The sequence below is a fragment of the Oryza brachyantha genome, chromosome 9 (assembly GCF_000231095.2).
Source record: "Oryza brachyantha chromosome 9, ObraRS2, whole genome shotgun sequence".
Classification (NCBI taxonomy): Eukaryota; Viridiplantae; Streptophyta; class Magnoliopsida; order Poales; family Poaceae; genus Oryza; species Oryza brachyantha.
Window position 1 is genome coordinate 6,725,628 of NC_023171.2, and position 21,968 is coordinate 6,747,595.

The following is a 21,968-nucleotide window of genomic DNA, read 5'->3' on the forward strand; positions in this document are numbered from 1 at the left end:
ATTTTGCTAAATTTATTAGATGCTCAGACCATGTTTTAATGCTTATATGAACCACACGCATTTTGTAGAAAAGATGTAAGGCCATGTCCATCACCTTAAGACCAAAAGCATAACATACATCATCAAAATATAATAACATTTGGATTTCTCTCGTACTCCTACTTGATATAGTTATTACTATAAAGCTCAACATATATTAAGTCACAGGGAAATTATTTTTAACACTGAGGTAGATATCTACACATTTCTTGCATTTTATCTAAATAAGCACTAAAAATATGAAAAAAATGATAAGATAAATTAACATGAGGTACATCACTCCGGAAACATTGAGTTCAAATTCAACTTCAAGTTATAACAAAAATAACAAATATAACTGTGAATGTGCGTATGCTAGTGTTAGTTTATTTCTTTGTTATAATATATATGAGTCGAATTTGAACTTTTATGTTTATTGAGTGATATAGTATCAATCTATATTAACTTTTTTATATTTTTAATAACTATTTAGGTATTTAGGTGATATATAAGAAACATGTGGATATCCAACGGAGTCGTAAATATTCGTCTCCTTGGGTCACACCATCTAAAAAAATAATACCCATCGGATATTTCTCATGTTTGATAATAACAAGGTCAAGCCACATCACCTAGGAAACATTAGCGCCGTTGGATCCCTTCTAAATTTAATCTCAACCGTCGTTCCTGTCTTCAGTTACGCATCTTTTGTTTATTGTTACTATCATTACTCCTATGCATATATATACGAGTACTTATTTTCCTTACAATTGTAAGTAACCATCATTTTTTGCATCACTATTTTTTCGTTAGCAAGAGTTATGAGCTTGAAATGTAATATACTATGAAATAACTTTCTAACGTGCCGCTGCAAACTCGTGGGGAACCCCTATTATGAATTGCATATATACCCTCTGGGAAATGATATAAAGCCATATAAATTGCACCATAAGACCTTTGTGGCTCCTAAACATGCATGTTTAAAGATGCCTTTACACCAAAAAAAAAGACAGTGAAAATAAATCATAACAAAACACACTAGGTCCCCACCAGAATTATGCTCATCGAACTGAAATGTACTTAAGAAAACACATATATACAGTGATGAAAATAAATTATACAACATATAGATATAGTTCAACACAACTGAATTATGCTCCAAGAAATTATACAACATATAGATATAGTTCAGTGGGTCCTAAATATGCTTTACACCCAAAAAAAAGTCAAAAAAAGAAAAAAAGAAAAAACAGCACCGACACATACGCCGTTTTATCTCCACACTAGGCATCCACCAGAATTATGCTCATCCAACTAAAATGTACTCTCTTCGTCCTAAAATAAACCAATCTTTTATCTTTTATTTACAATGTTTGACTGTTCGTCTTATCTAAAAAAAATTTACAATTAACATTTTTGTTTTTGTTAGATGATAAATCATGAATAGTACTTTACGCGTGACTAATTTCTTTTTAATTTCTTGAAAATATTTTAAATAAGACAGATGATTAAACACTGGACATAGAAACCGAAAGTTTGTCTTATTCTTTGACGGAGGGAGTACTTACAAAAACACACATGATGAGAATAAATGATGCAACCACCCATATAGTTCAACAAAACTCAGGTATAGTAATTAATTAAATTCCCATTACAATCCACACAAATGCTTCTCTCTTTCACGCATGATGTTCATCTAATCAGTAAACCACCATCTGTACCACCCTGCATCTTTTTTAAGTGGGGGCAGATTCTGTTGGTCTGAGAATGTAAACAACAAAGAAAGAAAACTTTGCTCCTTAATTATTGGAGCCACCACTGAATTTTCTGTCCTTGATCCCCACTTCCTCAGGTTTGTCGAGTAGAAAGGGAAGGAAGCAACATCAGCACCATGGACCATGGATAAGGCCAAAAGCTCTGAAGATTTTTCAGTGGCTGCTCTCTTTTAGCAGCCGTCAGCTGTCCAACGAGACCGCGACGCTTGGCTTGAAATCGCAGTCGATGCACGATCTTCGATTCGCGACCACGAACCTATGCAGGTAAATGCTATCGCACTTGTGCATTTTATTTTTTTCTAGCTACCTTTTCGCGTTAGAAAAACAAATGTGTAATGCCACTGGCCAACCGGTTTCTGGTGGAGTTCGTTGCCGTCGTTTTCGGGCGCCTCCGGCTGCGTTGATCACATCATCCCTGATGCAAGTATTCGTACTATATTACAGTACTTAGAAAAAGAATATCACTTTTTTCTATATAAAATTTAGTAGCTCTTGGTGTATTAGGTAATAGAAGATACCAAATTTTATACTAAAGTTTTGGTACCTTTGATGTCTACTCAATGATTATAAAATTGCTTTTGGTACTATTGTTTTTCTAAAAAATAATCTTCAGACGAAAAGTGCAGCTTCGTAGAGAATTCAGGCAGATGATTTCAAACTGGAAATGACAAACACTCTGTTTAGAACAGATTATCCCAGTTTGGTGCATGTTTGCTGTAGCGGTACAGAAATTTGGAGTTAGTAATGAAAGTTTACGGTATCACACATGCGCACTCGATGGTTCTCTAAGTGTTTTATAGATTTAGTTTACTACTCAGTGCCCTTGGATTAGAAAAAAAGCAATGAAATTTAATTTAGGAATTTTGGTCCTGTATTTCAGTTGCAGTTCATGCATCAATGGCTCAATGCACAAGGGGAGTCTAATGCTTACAAAAGTGCAGTCCACAAAGTTGTATATCCTTTTTCGTTTATGTTTATGCTTATAAGTCAAGATTTGAATTTTCAATTTAAAATTTAGAGTTGATTCTGAGATTTTTTTAACATAGTTTATTTTTTACTCTTTATTTCTAGATTGCTAAAAACACACACATATATATATATATATAAGTTGTATTTATAAATTATTTTTCGTTTATAAATATGACATCTTAAAAAACCAAACAATAGACCTATTGAAAATGGAGAAGGACCATCTGTTTTTCTTGTACTATTATCCTGTGTCCTTTCTCTTTCAATCATTTTCTTCTATTCTATTGGAAAACACAATTCACCGTAATGTGCTGTCTGGCTGCTAAGGACTTATTGGACATTATTTTGGTGGATGTTCAGTTGACACTGACAATTTTCTGTTACAATCATGTGCATGGCTAATTTTGATCCAGCAGTGTATTCAATAAAGCTTAGGCCTTATTTAGTTTCCAAATTTTTTTTCCAAAAACATCGCATCGAATTTTTGGACACCTAAATAAAGCATTAAACATGGATGAATCAAAAAACTAATTGCATAGTTATGAAAGAAATCTTGAGATGAATCTTTTGAGCATAATTAGCCCATGATTAGCCATAAGTGCTACAGTAACCAACATGTGCTAATGACGGATTAATTAGGCTCAAAAGATTCGTCCCGCAGTTTCTAGGCTAGCCGTGAAATTCGTTTTTCATTCGTGTCCGAAAGCCCCTTCCAACATCCGTCAAACATTTGACGTGACACTTCTCCCAAAAATTTTCTCAATCTAAATACCTAGCTATTACATCTGTCCATGTCAGTGATGTCTCTTTCTGCTAAATGTCACATGGCACTTCACAACCATAGGTACAAATCATTGAATTTTTGTTGTGTTCTTTGAGCACACAAATATTTGCTTCCCCTCAATTTTTTTACGTCTATGTCACATCCAATGTTTAGACACTAATTAAAAGTATTAAATATAGACTATTAATAAAACATATCCATACTCTTGGACTATTTCGTGAGATGAATCTATTGAGCCTAATTAGTCCATAATTAGCGAATGTGATGCTATAGTAAACATTTTCTAATCGTGGATTAATTAAGCTTTAAAAATTTGTCTAATGAAATAGCCTTTATTTATGCAATTAGTTTTGTTATCAGTCTATATTTAATACTTATAATTAACGTCCAAACATCGGATGTGACAAGAAACCAAAAAAAAGTCACTGTATCCAAACAACACAGTCATATAGTCATATGTTCCTATAAATTTTACATAGTGCCCATCTGTCACGCAAAATTTAACACAGCAATCAATTTGATATGTAAATTTCAGATATATCCAAACATGGACGGTCATCCAAGTTCACATGAAAATTTCAGATATTTTGAAATCTATACAAAACTATATTTAAGTTCATGGACGGACAGGTCCATTTGGTAGGGCCCCCTCTTTTCTTGCACAACCCCTAAATAAATTTTGTGCGAATGCACGGGTTAAATTTAGAAAGGATGATTATAGCATTAGTTAGTGCTTTCCTTGTGTTCTCATGTTTACTAATAGGAGTTTTAAATATTATTTGATATTTAATAGCCAAAATAAAACATAATAGTTAGTATTTAATATAAGAACTTAATTACCACTACAGAGGTAAATACAGTTAAGACATACTACTTTAAAAAAATTAAGTTATCGCTTACATTAATGCTTGGGTTTTCTTTGGTCAGAAACATTTGAAACTGACCCCTCTTGTAGAAGAACGCTTTACTTTTGGAAAACTCTGTTAGGGAGGCTCTAAACCATAGGGACATAGGCCCAAGCCAAAGGGCTTGGGCCTTTATCTTTCTTTTAATGGCTTTCCTTTTAATGGGTTAAACTCTACAAAGTAGATGGACAACGTCCAATTGACTACATGGCCGTTTGTCACTAATACCTAGGCAGATCTATATATTTCGCTGCTCCCACAACACTGTATCTGCTCCCAACTCTTTGGCTAATGGCTTGCATCTAGGACATGACCAGTACAAGTGGCCACATATTTGGCATAATCACATACATTTCTTGTAAAAAATATGATTTAAATTTGAGAGATGTACAATTTGATGTATGATCATAGTTAATATATTACGATGAACAATTGATTTTGCAAATAAGTTATTTCATAAAACTGGTTTTAAATATTGGTTGATGTTGTTGTAAGTATGTGACAAATACGAACTACTTTGTTATATCTATTGCTAGGAACATCGCCAATGACCCAATGTTAAGGGTCGGAACTATACGTGAGTTGAATCGATGTCTATCATGGTCAAGATTCCATGTGACGAGGATACATTAGAGTTGATAACCTTAAGGTCAACGTAGCCCAATGATAAGATCGAGGGGATTAAGACTACCTTCGTATAAACTTAACCTGGACACAAGATAATCATTGAGTTGTTTTGGTTCATAAAATATGAAAAGTTATCTAATTTTTATAGATACATAATAGTATAAAAATAAAATTAACTACTATAAAATTAAAAAATCTACTCTCCAAAAGTGAGATAATGAACTTATGCATGAAATTTTCTGCAAAAAATATACCATTAAATAGTTCCACGGCCTGGTCCAGAGGCAGCAGCAGTGGGTGGCCCATGCGGCTGGAGGAGGAGGCCCGCGAGACGAAAAGAAAAGAAAATGCGTTGCACCAGTTTCTGACCTGACCAGCAGCACTGTTCTCAGCTTTTCTTGTAAACTGTTTATCAAAATCGAACGAAACCAGCGGTGTTAGAAGAATAACGACGGTGGCTACAAACTTCGTTTAGGTTACCGTATCTGAATCGCGATCAATAAATACCAGATTTTTTAAAAAAATGGGTTCAGCCCACAATCGAAGTTTCAAACTTGTGCAAAAGATGAACTAACTGGTTTCTATTTAAATATTTAAACTTATATAAACTAAAAGAAATTTACCCTTGCAAGCATTTCTGAAAATTCCCAACAATCTCCTGTTCCTTCTCTTCTTCCTCCTCTCCTATCGCATCAAGGCAAAACGGCAGTAGAGATAAAGGCCATGCCGAAGCACGATACGGCAACGACGGTTGGATCAAGATCGATCTCTATATCTCTTTTTTTTCTCTATTGCTTAAATAGATGACGTGTGTAAGATCAAAGAGTGATTTACAAGTTTTTGTGATGAACAAATTGGTGGTTTGCGAGTTAAGTGTATTTTGATAATTGACCGGGCGGTTAGACCGCAGGTATATAGGCGGTCAGACCGTTGAGACACCCGTGGTCAGACCGCACATATGTGGACGGTCAGACCATCAGAGATGACCCGACGGTTTCAGATTTCGGTGTTCTTTTCGGTTTCGGATTTATTCTTTATGAATTCGACTTCTAGTTGGTTTCTATATGTATGGGTACTGTTGTTTTGCTAACAATGAGTCAAGTTAGAGATAGCTTGGTCTCAGAATATAGTTTCTTTGTTTGATTCATGTGTAGGTGTCTTGATATCTCGGAAGAGTATTGCCGGTGATGGATTAGGAGTCAACATGGAGATAAGATGACGTCTGGGTGGTCGAATATCATGTATGATACTTAGGCTAAAGATCAATGCACGTGGTTGGTGAAGATTCTATATGGCATATGATAGAGATATTGTGTGCGTATGAAATATGGAGTTGAATTCGGATTGGAATATGGCATACGATGGGTTTAGTGTGAAGAATATATCGAAGGGCTATTTTGTGGAAAATTTCTTGCTTGTGCTTTGAATATGGAAAAGTTATAACCAACTTAAATCTTATTTTAAAAGTAATCTCCTTGCAAACACAATACAATGGTTATGTACAACATGCCAAAACTCCCGTGGTTTTGTGCAACTCGAAATATTGTAACTGTGTTTTATGAAATTTACTCTATTTTAATTATTTGGAGTGGCATGGACAGGATTGAGAAGAACGCCATCTGATCTTTGAAGTGTAATCCTGAAAAGGACAACTTCCCTATTGTCATACTTGCATTAGTTGTACAACAAAGATGAGATTATATAATGAGTTTTTATAGAAAAATAACATGTCTTTCTAATCTTGTCTGTCATACATACTTTCATTTTTAAACAAATTGTACACTGTAGATAACCTCAAGTAAGAAACCACCAAGACTAAACATATATGTCTCAGTACATCCAGTTATTGTAGACATGCATGCTATATGTTATTATTCACATGTTATAAGTCTCTTGCAGGTAACATTTGTGCTTTATGGACTTTGATCAAACTTTGAGACTCACATATATCTTATGTGGTTATCTCTTCTGGAAGTTGAACATCTTGAGTGATAGTCCAAAAAGGAAGGCAAAAAGAACAGCAAATGAGACAACTACTATAGCAGTCACCCACAACAAGTCATGATGGTAACCAAAATAGTTCTTGACAAAGTCAGACACGCGCACACCGTTATCAAACTTGTCATTTACATCCCCAAACTGTGATGTAACCAATCCATTGAGTGTCCATGCAACGGGGCAAATCCAATAATACCATCTCCACCATATTGGAATTCTCTATTGATTAAAGGAGCCATATTAGGAAAATCAATGATTGTGAACTAATTTGGCCAAGAACATTGTATAATTAGATATTTGAAAGTAGTTGGTATACTTACAGTCATTGGTATTAGAAATCCTGAGAAAAGGTTCCACATAGTAAAGAATGCCGTACAAATAACCGTGGACATGCTATGGTTTGGAGTCAGACCGACCGCCATCATGCCGTAAAATGTGTAGTACAGTAGAGTGAAGTACATGAAGAACAAGTACCAAAAGAACTTGGCAATTGTCCACTCATATCTTATCATGGCATATACTAGCACAGCATATATTAAGGTCTGAAGAAGAATACATGGAAGTTCAATTGCAACCTGGAATAGAACTAGATGTTAAAAAGACTTGTTGTTTCACCATTTCCTTCCACTTACTAAAAGCATTGGTTTTATAGATGAAATTTGTAAATACTGTCTTAGAACATTTTATTGAGCCATATTTATAAATATTCCCATGTGATTATGATACGAAAGAACTTTACCTGCCCCAAGGCAGATGGCAAAGGTGAGTACATGTGTGATGCTCTTTCTCGGTAGAAGACAATGCGCTCAACAGAGATAATTGGCTGAACTGACATACAGTTCTTCACTCCCATACTCAAGCACGTGGAGTACATCGAACCCATTGCACTGAACAATGCCTGTTGATTTTGCCTGCAAGAATGGAATATCTCTAGTAAACTACAAGAGATGGACTAGAAGCAACCATTAAATTTGTAAAAAAAAGTTGTATATACAATATTTATTTGTGTTTATTTATTATAAATTATTACCTTTTTTTGCCAACACCCCAAAACATTGTTCCATACAATAAAGCAACTACAATGGCGAAGAAGTATTTCACAGCAACATAAGGAAGATTTCTTGAATATGACAGTCGTTGCTTCCAGAGGCAAGCCAAAAATTGTGTAATAAGGGGCTGTGAATATTCAGTTGGAAACAATAGGTCACTTGAACCTTCAGGTGGTGTGCTTAACTCCTTTATTAACCTTTTGTTCCTCCTGTATTGAAACCAAAGTACTATATTATCAGACCATAACATAGCCTATTAAATTTTCCAGAAATTCAAACATTAATTCTAGAAAATAAATTGTTATACCTCAAACTAGTTTAAAACATTTTTAGCTCCACAGTATGATTTTAGTGCTGTCTCCAACTTGTATAGTTTTTATTTGTTTTTGACGCTACCATGTGTGATTATTTCATATTTTAACTAGTCGAAAACAAATTTGACATTCTTTTATTTTCGGAGCGTAATATTTCAGTTTTTAATATTTGTAATCCACCATATCTATGAAAATGATTAGACATACTTGAAGACACAAATATTGCTTCGCTCTTATCACTACAAATTTCATGTCTTAATAGTAGAATGGAATATTCTATATATACCACAAATTTGGACACAGTTGTGACATATACCTTACTGTAACCAAGTTGTTAGGCATGTTAGAGAAAGTTTTCTCTAAGTCTATGTGCTCGTTGTTGGGATAATGGTAGCCGCTTACTTATAACCCGAGTAAGAACTCGAGGATAAACTAAAATATACCTATACAGTTCAGAATTCTTGTATACTTGTGTGAAGTTAACCCTGGTTTTTTGTTCCTGCACCATACTAGTCACCTCTAGCATCCAAGTTGAAGGATTGTAGCCATCCTTTATCTTGTTGACACCTTCAATAGCCTAGAAAATGAGAGTTAGATAGCATGTTTTTCTATGCAAAAATTGAATATATATATTACTTTTTGTGTTTTTTCTCACCTCAAAATATTTGATCAATTCACATGAATGTTGTCCTAGTGGACCTACATATCTCTCTTCGCCTCCTCGTTTCAATAGGAAGAGCTACAAATATGAATGGTATTAAAAGAAATTGAATGAGCCAACCAACAAAAGATTTATTTTTTCTTTGTTTCGTAAAATCCATGTGATAGGAAAAACGTAGATTGGTATATATATTATTCACCTCATCAAAAGATTCAAATAGATCAATGCTTGGTTGGTGAATTGTGCAAACAACAGTTCTTCCTGTATCCACAGTATTCCTTATTGCCCTCATGACAATGGCTGCAGCTCATGCATCGAGTTCAGATGTTGGTTCATCCATAAATATTATAGATGGGTTCGCAACTAGCTCCACTGCTATTGTTAGCCTCTTCCTTTGTTCAGTTGATAATCCACTCGCTCCAAGCAATCCAACTAATGCATCCTTTATGGGGCAAAGCTCAATGAGCTCCAATACCTCATTAATAAACATCTGCAAACCATGTTATAGCATACATTCATTTATAACACCATTTCATACACGATAAGCAATTCACGAAAACTACACTCTGTATTACTTAGCATCCAAATAAAGGATAAGTTTTAATCTCTTGTCTAACATTTCTTGTCCTAAAATCAATTTTGGCAGGTAATCTTAGCCATGCAGAGAAGACAAGGGACTCATAGATAGTTAGATTTGGTGAATGGATATCATTTTGTTCACAATATCCTGAAATTCGAGCAAAGGTTTCTTGCTTCTTTGGATAGCCAGAGATGGTGATATTACCCTCTATATATCCATTGGTTTTCCTCCCAGACAACACATCCAACAATGTTGTCTTGCCCGCACCACTGACACCCATAAGTGCTGTAAGTACTCTGGGTCTAAATGAACCACTGATGTCCTTTAGTAGTTCCAACCGAGACTCGGTTGTACATTGGGCCTTCAATGCCTGCATGTTTTGTTGGATAACAGCAATTTATACACACACATACATACAAAGAGTTTGCATGTGATTTGTAGAAATATAGAGCATTATTAAAACATCGATCTCTAAAATAAGTTTTTTTGATATTTGTGTATACCTTTGGCATGTCTACACTGTATCTTATATTTTCAAATGTAATGGAATAAGATACAAACGGGAGAACCATTCCTTTCCGGCCTAGAACATAATTCTCGGTTGCATGGCTTGTAGTTGCTTTAGGACTGCTGTCATCTTTAGCATCTAGTAGACATAACACACATGCACATTAATTATTAAATGATATATCATTATGTTATATAATGCTTAGACTTTAGACCGACAAATCTAAAAAAATTACAGCTTGTATTGTTCATAGTCCATTCTTTGGATGATTCTTGAAAATCTTCATCTAGTACATTAGCTTGTTTTGTCTTCAATGATTCCTGAGAAATTGTTGACTGGTAGCTCTTAGACACTGCAAAAAGCAGGGTGGATAAAATTGGAATGTATAGCTCATTTACATGAATAGCTTATAAAAATATAAGAATTCAGATTTTTCTTCCGTCTAACTCACGTGAGAGAAATGTGAGACAAATGATGCTGAGGATATTGAATAGAAGAACATATCCAATTAAGGCACCAATACCAATCCAATACCATTTGGCTTTAGGAAAAAATCCACGAGATTCTATAACTAGCATTCCAAGTGGTTCTCTGAAACCATCTATTATCTGTAGTGTACCAGTAACAAATCATTTAGCCAAATATATTTATATATGCCTCTTGATCAATCCTATAAATTATATTTACCTTGTTCCAGCTTTGACCTAGGAATTCATTTACTGCTAAAGCATTTTGTGCATACATCAGGGGTGACATCCAGTAACTCCATATCCACCATTTCTTAACATCATCTGTTATATAAAACAAAAATATAATATTTATACAAGTCCATCCAATGTAGAAGTAGTATCAGAGCTAATGCAAATATACATTTTGTAATGTTAGAGTAGTTTGCATACCTCTTGACAGGATAAATCCACTTGAAAGCATAAAAATTAATATAAAGAATGAGCCAACAGTGCTTGCAATAACTTGATGCCTGGTAAGAGCAGCAATGAAGCGGTATTGTCCAGCTGTTGCCTCAGACATCACAAGAAGCACAAGGAATTGCCTGAAAAATCTGCATCATTATATTTGTTTTCGTTAATTTTTGCAACACAATTCGTTACAACAGTTCAGGCAATGTAGAATTATGTTTTCCTTACCTCTGTATATTAGGATCAAATCCAATGACATAGTATGTTAGGAATACCCAAATTGTTGTATTAAGTAAGGAGATGGGGGTCCTAATGATGCATGATGGCAAGGCATATGTCCATGCTGGATAGAATAGTAGATCTCTCTGCTTGTAGAAAACTGGAAGCTTTGCAACAGCTAGTCCCAATTCTGCTAAACCATTGAACATGATCATCAGCATTCCATAGAATTGTGCTCCCATGTATAACCTTCCATTTTCTATAGAATCATGATGCATATTGGTACGGATAAAGACTGTCATCGCATTTACTGCCACCAATGTTAACTGAACAATTCAGAGAGATAACATAACATCAAATTTTGCCGTGTAATATATCTCGGTTGATTTTCTAGTATATAATGAAACAAGTTTGATTTTTCATGAATCACCTGAATTGCTTTGAACATATACATGAAGGAGTTTCTTTTCATAAGCAAAACCCCTCTTTCAATGTTAGCTTTAAGTAATTCTTTCTTGCTAACTCCATACTTTGATGTTTTTAGCGCTGCAGGATGGCTCTTGCTCTTGTCAAATGGAACATCAATAGACAGTAAAAGCAACTAAACTACAGATATATATATATAATTCGATAAAGTGAGTACTGAGTTGTACCTTCAGATACATATCGATTTCTGGGTCTGGTTTGATATTTTCTTCCTTCTCTCTCCTCAATAATTCCATTAATAGATCTGATTATTTTGTACAAAATGTTAACTATGTTTGACTGTGATTTGAAATGCGATACCTTATGAGTTCCAAAGTCTGCAGTTTTTCTTTCTTACCGTAGTGATGACCAACTCCTTGACACTTGGCAGAGAAACTGACCGTCTCACGAACAGTTAATTCAGCCATATGAAGATCATGCTGGCTAACATAAGCTGCAGATCTCTGGGGCACAAATTCATCCATCGTATGCCCATTGTAGGTAACTGTCCCTGATACCTTTTGTAATTAATTGCAATATTTCATCGTATTAGTACTTCAAGCATAGTTGTATGAGATCAAGCACGATATACTAAACAAAAAGAAATACTTCCTCGATCCGTTCATATCGTAAGACTTTTTAGCTATTATTAAATACATCTATTAATTAATATATAGAAGTTGCATATATATCTAGATTCATTAGTATTCATATGAATCTAAACAATATTAAAAAGTCTTGCATGATGATACGGAGGTAGTATATTATAAGGAAAAACATCTTTACAGTAGATGGGAGTGTTCCAGCCAAGGCCGTCAGCAGTGATGTTTTCCCTGAGCCGGGAGGACGTAAAAGCAAGGTCATTCTACAAACAATATGATGTTAATATATATCATCAAGAGATTTGTTTCAGTGCAACAAAAAGTACTTTAAGTTATCGGTACCTCGTGGTACCAAATCGTTTTTGATTATTGGATATAACAGTGACATCCTACTCGGCTAGATGTAATAGTAACAAACGATTCGGTGCCTCGAGGTACCGGTACCACTTTTTGTTGGACCGGGGCAAATCTCTATCATCAAAGCAATGATTCGGAGTCTGACAATTACTGGGATTTACCTGTGGGGCTTAATGATCCCACTCACGTTGTGAAGTATTGATATTTTTTGCTTCTTTTTGGGCATTATGTGAAGAATGTTTGCTAGTTCCTGTTTGGAGGTGATTGTCAGTTCGTCACCATGTCACTACAGATGGATTACAACAGAACAAGGGAGCATAATGTGATCTTAGATAATGGAGTGGCAGCTGCAAACCTAATTGAGTTACGTTTGCATGGACCGGCTGAAAGAAATCCCTGATGCGGAAAAAATCCATGTACTCCCTCTATTTTTTTTATTTGGAGCCATTCATTTTTAGTTTATATTTGACCGTTTGTCTTATCTGAAAAAGTATATACTAACTAATTATTATGTTGTGATTAATTTATTACTAAAGAAATATTAAACGTGACTTATAATAAGATAAACGATCAAATATAATTCAAAAGTTAACATCATCAAACAAAAAAATCACCTTTAAGTGGTACACTTGATGTACAAGTAGTTTTTCGGTTTTGATAAAATTTGAGAGAATTGAAGGACTAAAACCACCTTTTCGTTTAAGACTAGTTTGTTAAACACAAACATATTTACTTGAATTTATATATGGATTATTTTTTATTTTTCTGAAGTGGTTGACTCTAAATTTATGTGTCTTTGTTCCGAAATAATTATTCTGAATTGTAAAAAGTTTTTATTGCAAGAAATATGAATTACATGCCTAATAATTTTCCTAACTTGCACCTTTTGTATACACAGAAATATATAGTCACTTCGTAATTTAATATATAATACCGTTGACTAATTTTGGTACATATTTGACCATTTGTCATATTAAAAAAATGTAATTTGTTTGGATTTATTACCAAATATATTTAAATTATAAATTAAAATTTGCGTCATTGCATAAAAATTTGAATAAGATGAATGATCAAACATATAAAAAAAATCAATGGCCTTGTGTATTAAAATACAGAGGAGTATTCTAATAATATGAATGGTCAAACGTGTAAAAAAAATCCATCCGTATCTGATCCGTGCGAAAGCAGCGATTAGCCGATTACAAAGGCTCACGTCGACGCGAGAAAGAGCGCACAGATAGGCCCATGGGCATAACAATGGCAGTGTTAACTGGCTAAGTTTACTGGGTTTCATTGGACCACGCGCTGATTGTGGAGCTGGGCCAGATTACGATCCAGCGGCCGACAACTAGGGATTCGCCAGTTTCATGGAGAAGTCCTTGCATTTTTAGAAATAATATATGTTTGAACATTTACCTGGAAAAAACTTATATAATTATTATTTATATTGTTATAATTGGATTTATTAATGATAACGTAAATTCTTTGCATATTTGCATAATTTTTTTAATAAGAAATATGGTCAAACGTGTGACAGAAAAATCAACTGTATTATGTGCTCCCTCCATTTCATAACTTAAGAATCATTTGTCTTATTCAAAAAATTATGGAAATATTATTTATTTTGCTTGTGACTACTTTATTATCAAAAGAACTTTAAGTACGGCTTGTTATTTTTTATATTTTGTACTAAATTTTTGAATAAGATGAATGATGAAACATTACAACAAAAAAGTCAAACATCTTACGTTAGGAAATGGAGGTAGTATTAAATATAATCCGGCAGGAAGTTATTGTTTTCATTCAAATCGCTACAATTCAGACCAACGGACAGATCTGTTTGCTTTCTATGTTCGGAATTGAATTGCTACGAACCTGGAATTCATGATAATGAATTTGGACTTAATGAATATTAATTTGGAAATAATGAGTATGAACTTATGCAATTATCTGATGGAAAGAAACTTCCAAAATGTCATTATCTAAAAGAAGATACCTCAAATATGTTGGCATAAGTATTCAGAACGGTGGGAATGCTCCTGCTGCCAACGTACGCCTCTGCTTCCACATTGAGGTTCTCATACCGCACTTCAATCGTTGGCAGCTTAATTCCAACTCTGAAAATATGGAATATTTTTTTAAATTGGGGAACTGGATATCAAAGTTTGAAAAAAGAATTTAACATACTCGTCATGGGAAAATAAAGTTATTTTCCTGATATAAGCATGTCTAGGAAATGTAATGTCAAAGTCATATGATTAAATACACCCGAGTCGGACCATTTTAATCACACTTATCCATCGAAAGATGTTGGAATACCAAAGCAAGCCTTTTATAATTAATCGAAAATGCATATATGCTTCCATGGGATCTTGCCAGTCAATCTAGAACCATAAGTACTACATGAAAATAAATAGTTGGACTTACCTTGCAAAATACTTTCGTAGTATATATGTTTTTTTAACTAGATAGCAAATCTGTACTTTTAACTTGATTAAAATATTATGTTTCTCATAACTTTATCATTACCTCTGCTACTCTTTTACAAAACAATAGCAAGACAAGCATACCTTGCATTGGATTTTTTTTGCGAAATATTATGGTTATGTTCAAATTATAGACTACATATATATATTTTTTTACAAAGACGATATACTCATTTCGGTTTTTTATTTAATATCTTTTAATTTTGTATTTATGTTTGACCATCCGTTCTATTTAAAACTTTTGTGTAAATATCTAAATTATAAGTCGTACTTAAAATTTTATAAGCAACAAATCAAATAATACAAAAAATTATTAATTATATAAACTTTTTAATATGACAAATGGTAAATTATAGATAAAAAGTCAGTGACGTCCACTTGTAAACGGGGAGTTATATAATTTGCTGGAATAATTAACTTTTTCCCAGCAACCAGCGCTCTTTATCAGTGACGCAGCTATCACCGTTTTCAGTATGGTGTTGGCTTACCGATCGACGCGTTCCCTGAACTTGGGGAGGAAGCGCGCGTGGTCGTCGTCTCCGTCGCCGGCGACGCGCTGCAGCAGCGCGAGCTGCTCCTGGGCGCCGAGCCGCTGCACGTTCACCTCCCGCAGCTCCCCCTCCGGCATGGCCAGCACGGCCGTGCGGGCTCGGTCGTAGGTGGGCAGCCTCTCCAGCGCCGCCCACCGCAGGTCCTCCTCGTCGTCCTCCCTCGTCGACGACGAGCGCGAGAACACGTTGCCGGCGGCCGACGACCACGCCGAGCCCTCCCGGCGCAGCTCCGCCGGCAGCCCAACGAGTGCATCTCGCCGGCGTCGTCCATCCCGGGCGCTTGCAGTGGTTGCCGGCTCCTCTCGTCGTTCTCTGCCTCAATATTCGTGAACAGACCTAAGCTTGAAAGTTGATAAATGGCCACTTATATAGCCGCACATACTACTTCAGTACTTACAGATAACGATATTTTGTATGCACATTCAACTATTCATCTTATTCAAAAATTTTATATAAATATATAAAATATGAGTTATAATTGAAAAATATGTTATAATATATCTAATCAAACAATTAAACAAATATAATTACAGGAGTCTTTGAATAAGATAAATAATTAAATGTATGTCAAAAAATCAACAACATTGTTTAACAACTAATATACGGAGAAAATGTATTCAATAACTCCAATTATATTCTTCAATAAAAAATAGACCACGTTGATAGCAAATATCACGAGTTGGACCGTTGTCCCGTACTCCTGTACAGCATACGTGACGTATAAGATTTTTCTATAATATACCGTAGCAAGCATTTAAATATAAGAGAGAAAAAGAGTGTCTCACTACTAAGGCACATAAATCAACGAAAGTAGAACCAAGCAAATTAAAACAACATTTGTGGGTAAGATGGGGTACGTGGCACAAAATTAAAGCAATAAATCAAAATGAGAGAACGACAAAAAATTTAATGTTTGGTATCACTCATAAAATGATATATTTTATTTATTTGGAGACAAAAAACAATATAATTTATAAATGCTTTATAAGTTGGTATTCTTATGGGATTGAATAAGACAAATAGATGCACTCTTTACGGAGGTGTAGTGATGATGATGGATGCTGAATCTACTACCCCCTTAGAACCAAAACCTTACCATCTCTGCTTTCCATGTAAGGCCCTTGTTTAGTTGTCAAAAATTTTCCCTTGAAAACATTATATTAAATTTTTGGACATCTAAATAGAGCATTAAACATAGATAAAACGGAAAACTAATTGCACAGTTATGTGAGAAATCGTGAGGCGAATCTTTTGAGCATAATTAGTCGATGATTAGCCATAAGTGTTACGGTAACCCATACGATAATGATGGATTAATTAGGCACAAAAGATTTCGTCTCGTGGTTCCTAGGCGATCAAGCCATGAAATTCATTTCTTCATCCGTGTCCAAACATCTCTTTTGACATCCGATCAAACGTCTGATGTGACATCTAAATATTTTCATTTATGCAACTAAACGCCCCCTGACATGGAGCACGTTATGCACATGGCCGGCGTACGTACGGCCGTACGGGTGTGGCATCACTTTGGGTTGACACGTAGCACACTATGGCGTACTTAGTTTGGCCGGATAAAGAGGACGACGCCCCTGTGTGGATGAGCGAGCGTGTCATGCACGGATCACAGTACCACGGGCGGTGTTAGCAGGGCCGGGAAAGTCTCGTGGCCGGCCTTGCTTGCCGCACCCTGGAGGCAGCTAGCAATGCTGGCTGGTCCGGTCTGAATTTTGGCAGCGTATAGTACAAACTTATCTGAAACGTCACTGGCCTGAATTCTTTTTGTCGCCTCTTTTCTTTCTTTTCTGAAGCAACCGGTACGTGGTGATGATCTCCTTAATTTTGTTGGATATACTGATCTGTCTCTCGGTGTGGAAACCGGAGGAGGTTCCATTGCCTGCGCGCACGATTACTGCAGCTCAGTTCACGGTTAATTTCGTCGACTATGCGCTGGGATCGGTGCTGCACAAAACGCTTTCCTTTGGAGTAGCCGCCTATATATACGATTTCCCTACGTGCTAAGATTAAAAGAGGTGTACGTGTATAGCCGTGAGGAGGGACTCCTCTCTAACGATCATCCTCTCTCCAACATCCCAAAAACCTAATTTTGATTACTAATTAAGGTGGAGGAGAGAGGGGAGAAGAGAGAGAAGAATCGCGCGATAAGCTTATTATAGCCAGCTGGGATATAAGAACCAAAAAAATACAAGTGGGTCCTGATACCACCATATAAACGGGCTAAGAGAATACTATAAGAAATATTATAGCCGACTTGCTGGCTATGTTATTAGCATATTCTTAGGGCATTGGGGGAGAACTTGCAGTGTTGATGGATACTAAAAGTTCACTGTGACCTTACAGCTGATCACCATTGACCGTTTCGTGATAAGTTGATGACCTTGCCTATGACACCTATACCACTGCTACGACTACTTCGCCTACACCAAGAGTACCAAAGTGGTTCAAGGCGCTTCCTCTACTTCCACTATAGATATCCCGTAGAGTGTTAGGAAAATTGACGCAAAATCGAGAAGCAGATTTAACGTGGAAAACTCTTGCAGGAAAAACCACGGGCGCCAACCGGCAATAGCCACTATGAGCTGATGATTACAATGCAAGGAAATACACTAGCAAAAACCACGGGCGCCTTTGGGTTGCCACGCTGTTGACGTTAAAATATGATCCGATAACGTGTCGCACATGAAGGTCTGGGAGTCACTTCTTAGAACGCTCCAGTGCAGGACCTAAATTCTTAGATTGCACGAGCATGCCAGTCAGTTTGATCCTACAACTAACAAGTAAATAGTAAAAAAAGCCAATCGACTATCAAGCCGATAGGTAACTGAGAAACCAGCTGATCGGATGTTGGTGTAACAGTATTTAGCCGATAGGCTATTGAAAATTTGGATCGACTGAGAATCCGATACAAATATACTTGAAGCATAAATAAACAAACAATGAGTACTTTGCTGCGATCAGCTAAAACCAACTTGACGTAATCCTCTTAAGCCGCTGCAACACAAAATAACTACCGATCTAAATAAATCCAGCAGATTGGTATAAAAATAATATAGTAAAGCAATCAACTATTCTATTGATGTAAATATGATAAGCATGTAGATCGGCAAAGACCATCAGTTTGGCGAGGCGGCGTGGCGTCGCATGGCGGAAGTCATCGGCGACAGTGTCGCCGTGGAGTCGGAGCGCGTGATGGCGGCGGTGGTCACCGGCGCCGAGCGGCGGTGCAGGCGTGCTGGTAGACGTGAGGCGAGGAGCTGGGCGGGGCGGCGCGACATCGTGTGGCAGAGGTCATCGGCGATGGAGTCGCCACGAAGCTGAAGCGCACGCTGGCGGCGGTGGTTGCCGGTGCTGGGCGACGACACGGGAGTGCTGTGAACGGAAGCAAGGAGCTAGGCGAGGGGCGGCAGCGGCTTGCTCGGTAGGTTGGTGGAGAGAGATGGGGTGTGAAGGAAAGTGGTGGGGCCCACAAATAGCCAGCCAAAGAGCCTCTCCAAATTTGGCCATTGAGAGATGTGATTTGGCCATCCGGATGGCTTAGTCAACCCGATGAATATGCTGTTGGAGGGTGTTTTTCTTCTACACTTGCTAAAATTTAGCTTGTCCAGGTATTTGGCCATTTCATTGGAGTTGTTCTAAGACAGCAAGTGATGAGAACGGCCTACTCCACCAACGAACACTGTCAACGCATGCATGCAACCAGAATAAGGAAAATACTTCTCGATATTTTTTTAATGTGGAAGGTATTTACCCAAAAGATAACTGTCACTCAAATACCTTTATAATTATACCAGTGTCATCAATTATAATGATTTCTTTTTATACCTCGCCCCTCACAGAACATTGGCTGGCGTTTCACCACCTCCATGCACCTCTACATACCTCGCAAACACCGTAAAATCCCACTTTATATTGTTGTTCTTTCCTCTGATGGTTGGCAACATCACTTATCTGAATTTTTCACCGATATGAGTTTCGTTCACATTTTCTAGTTAGATATTGAGGCTATCATCTTTTCAGGCCCGCTGCTAATGTGCTGGTAGAGGTTCCTTGTGCAGTCCTGAAATCTTTGTATGATAAATTTATGGGTGGAAAATTTTCGTCAGTTCAATCTGCCTTGCTTTTATATGAGGAATTTTCCTAGGTTTCAGTATCGAGCTGATTGGCTCCTGTAGAGTTGATAGGACCAGGTAGTTTAGGATTCTCCTTGCAGCTAGGTAGGTTCTTTCATTTATGCCAGGAGCTAGCTAGCACAGATGCTTGATTTGCAGTGATAATCATTGCCTTCAACTTCTAACCTGTATTTATAGCAAGCACTAAATATCAACCGAGAAAGTTTACAGTCTCCCTTTATCTCTATATGCTGGTGATATAGTTTTGTTATGGGCTATATAAATCAACTCCTGTTATACGGACATGCCAGCAAGTTTACATATTCTCGTTATGGCTATTTTTATCATCCTTGGAAAGTACGTTGAGATAAAAAAAATTTTAGGGTAAAAATTTGATACCTTAAACTAGATTTGTACATGAAAGTACTTAACTTTTACACTGATAAACATAATACCTTGAGGTACTTAATTTCTAAATACGATAAAAAAGCTCTTCTCATTACATATTTAGGGACATGACAGGTATTTCCTTCGATTTTTTTTTGACACCGTTAACTTTATACAAAATTATAAATCATACTTAAATTTACTTTAGTAATAAACCAAATCATAATTAAAAAGTAATAATTATATAAATTTTTTAAATAAAACAAAAGGCCAACCATAGATAAAAAATTAACGGCCTCAAAAAAAAATCAGAGGGAGTAATATATTTAGGTGTTGGATAGAAGAAGTACGAGAGTTTGTGGGCTAATGGCAGATAGAGGCAGCTTCGACCTTGGGCTGGGCCAGTAATCTCACCTCCCCCTCTCATGGGCTCAGGTGAAAGCCTATTGTTTGCTAGAGCCATTTCAAAGAGAACATTGGTGGCCATGCGGGAATGAGGCCCAGGTTCATCTTTTAGACTTGTTTCTCTCTTACGTCCGGTGAAATTTAAGAAGCCCACGAAAGGTGTGCGGCTCATCGAGAGAGAAGTACGTAATTAATCCAATGGTCCGCTCCGATCCATTTAAATAAGTTAATTTACACTTTTCATATGTTCAAATATACCTAATTTATTTAGTTGTTAATTAAACTAGAGTTTATACGAGCATCCATTGGTGTCCATTTATACGAGCCCACTAGCAAGTACGTATCAAAATGATGGGAGTACTTATCAAAATCATGGGAGTAAAAAAAGATAAGGCTTATATATATATATATATATATATATATATATATATATATATATATATATATATATATATATATATATATATATATATATATATCCATCTTATTTGGTCTATATCTGTGTTCAAATAACTTATAGTTGCTTTGGTATCATATCTACTTTTATATTCTCAGGTGGATACCAAAGCAAATATGAATTATTTGAATACAGATATGGACCAAATAAGATGGACGACACGTATTTCTCGAAACATGATAACCTCTCGAATTAATTATTGAGTCAAAAATTGTTCATGTATAATTAACTAATTAGATATAAATACACTTTAATTTGAATAGTCATTTCCAATTTTAAACAATGTTAATAGCAAGTATTAGTGTGATGCACTAGCATACCGTTAAAAATCTAAAACAGTTGCTTATAGGATTAGAGCTAAGAAGGGGAAAGAGTACCCCGGAGAATCGTTTTAGTATTCAAATTTGAGATGATCTAATTATCCTCTTCAATTAGATGTGTGTTCGCTTTTCTTACTCAGGGGTTATGTTTTGGATTTTTCAAACAAAAAGTCAAACGATATATTTGCAAACAAAAAATATTTATGAATAAAATTTTTATATACGTGTTTATTACGATTTAAAACCAAAGCTAAAAAATAAAATACAATACAGTTAACAGATTTAAAATGAACTCTAAATTAAAATTTGGCTTAAAAGCGTAACCAAAAGTAAAAAAGATTGGGACGTTAATTTTCGCTTCGTTTTATGCAGCAAGTTTTATTCCTAATAATTATCTCAATTAGTTTGATAATAAATTCTCCGGTCATCGATCGAGCCATGACCGGAACAGATTCCCAAACCCCTTTTGCGGGTTCTTTCTGTGAAC

The 21,968-nt window shown here is 35.9% G+C and overlaps 1 protein-coding gene across 1 annotated transcript; it reads right to left on the reverse strand.

Annotated features, from left to right (window-relative positions):
* Positions 1–6,829: 6,829 nt before the first annotated feature.
* Positions 6,830–16,056, reverse strand: LOC102717463 (ABC transporter G family member 47-like). The gene is given in 22 exon segments (XM_015840819.2): positions 6,830–7,295; positions 7,397–7,651; positions 7,816–7,987; positions 8,107–8,334; positions 8,883–9,016; positions 9,095–9,178; positions 9,300–9,590; positions 9,718–10,050; positions 10,184–10,326; positions 10,424–10,540; positions 10,640–10,796; positions 10,876–10,979; positions 11,088–11,248; positions 11,334–11,650; positions 11,755–11,925; positions 11,978–12,054; positions 12,148–12,307; positions 12,576–12,654; positions 12,910–12,998; positions 14,745–14,865; positions 15,723–16,018; positions 16,021–16,056. Coding segments are annotated over 22 exon segments (3,783 nt in total). The 3' UTR covers positions 6,830–7,037.
* Positions 16,057–21,968: the final 5,912 nt, after the last annotated feature.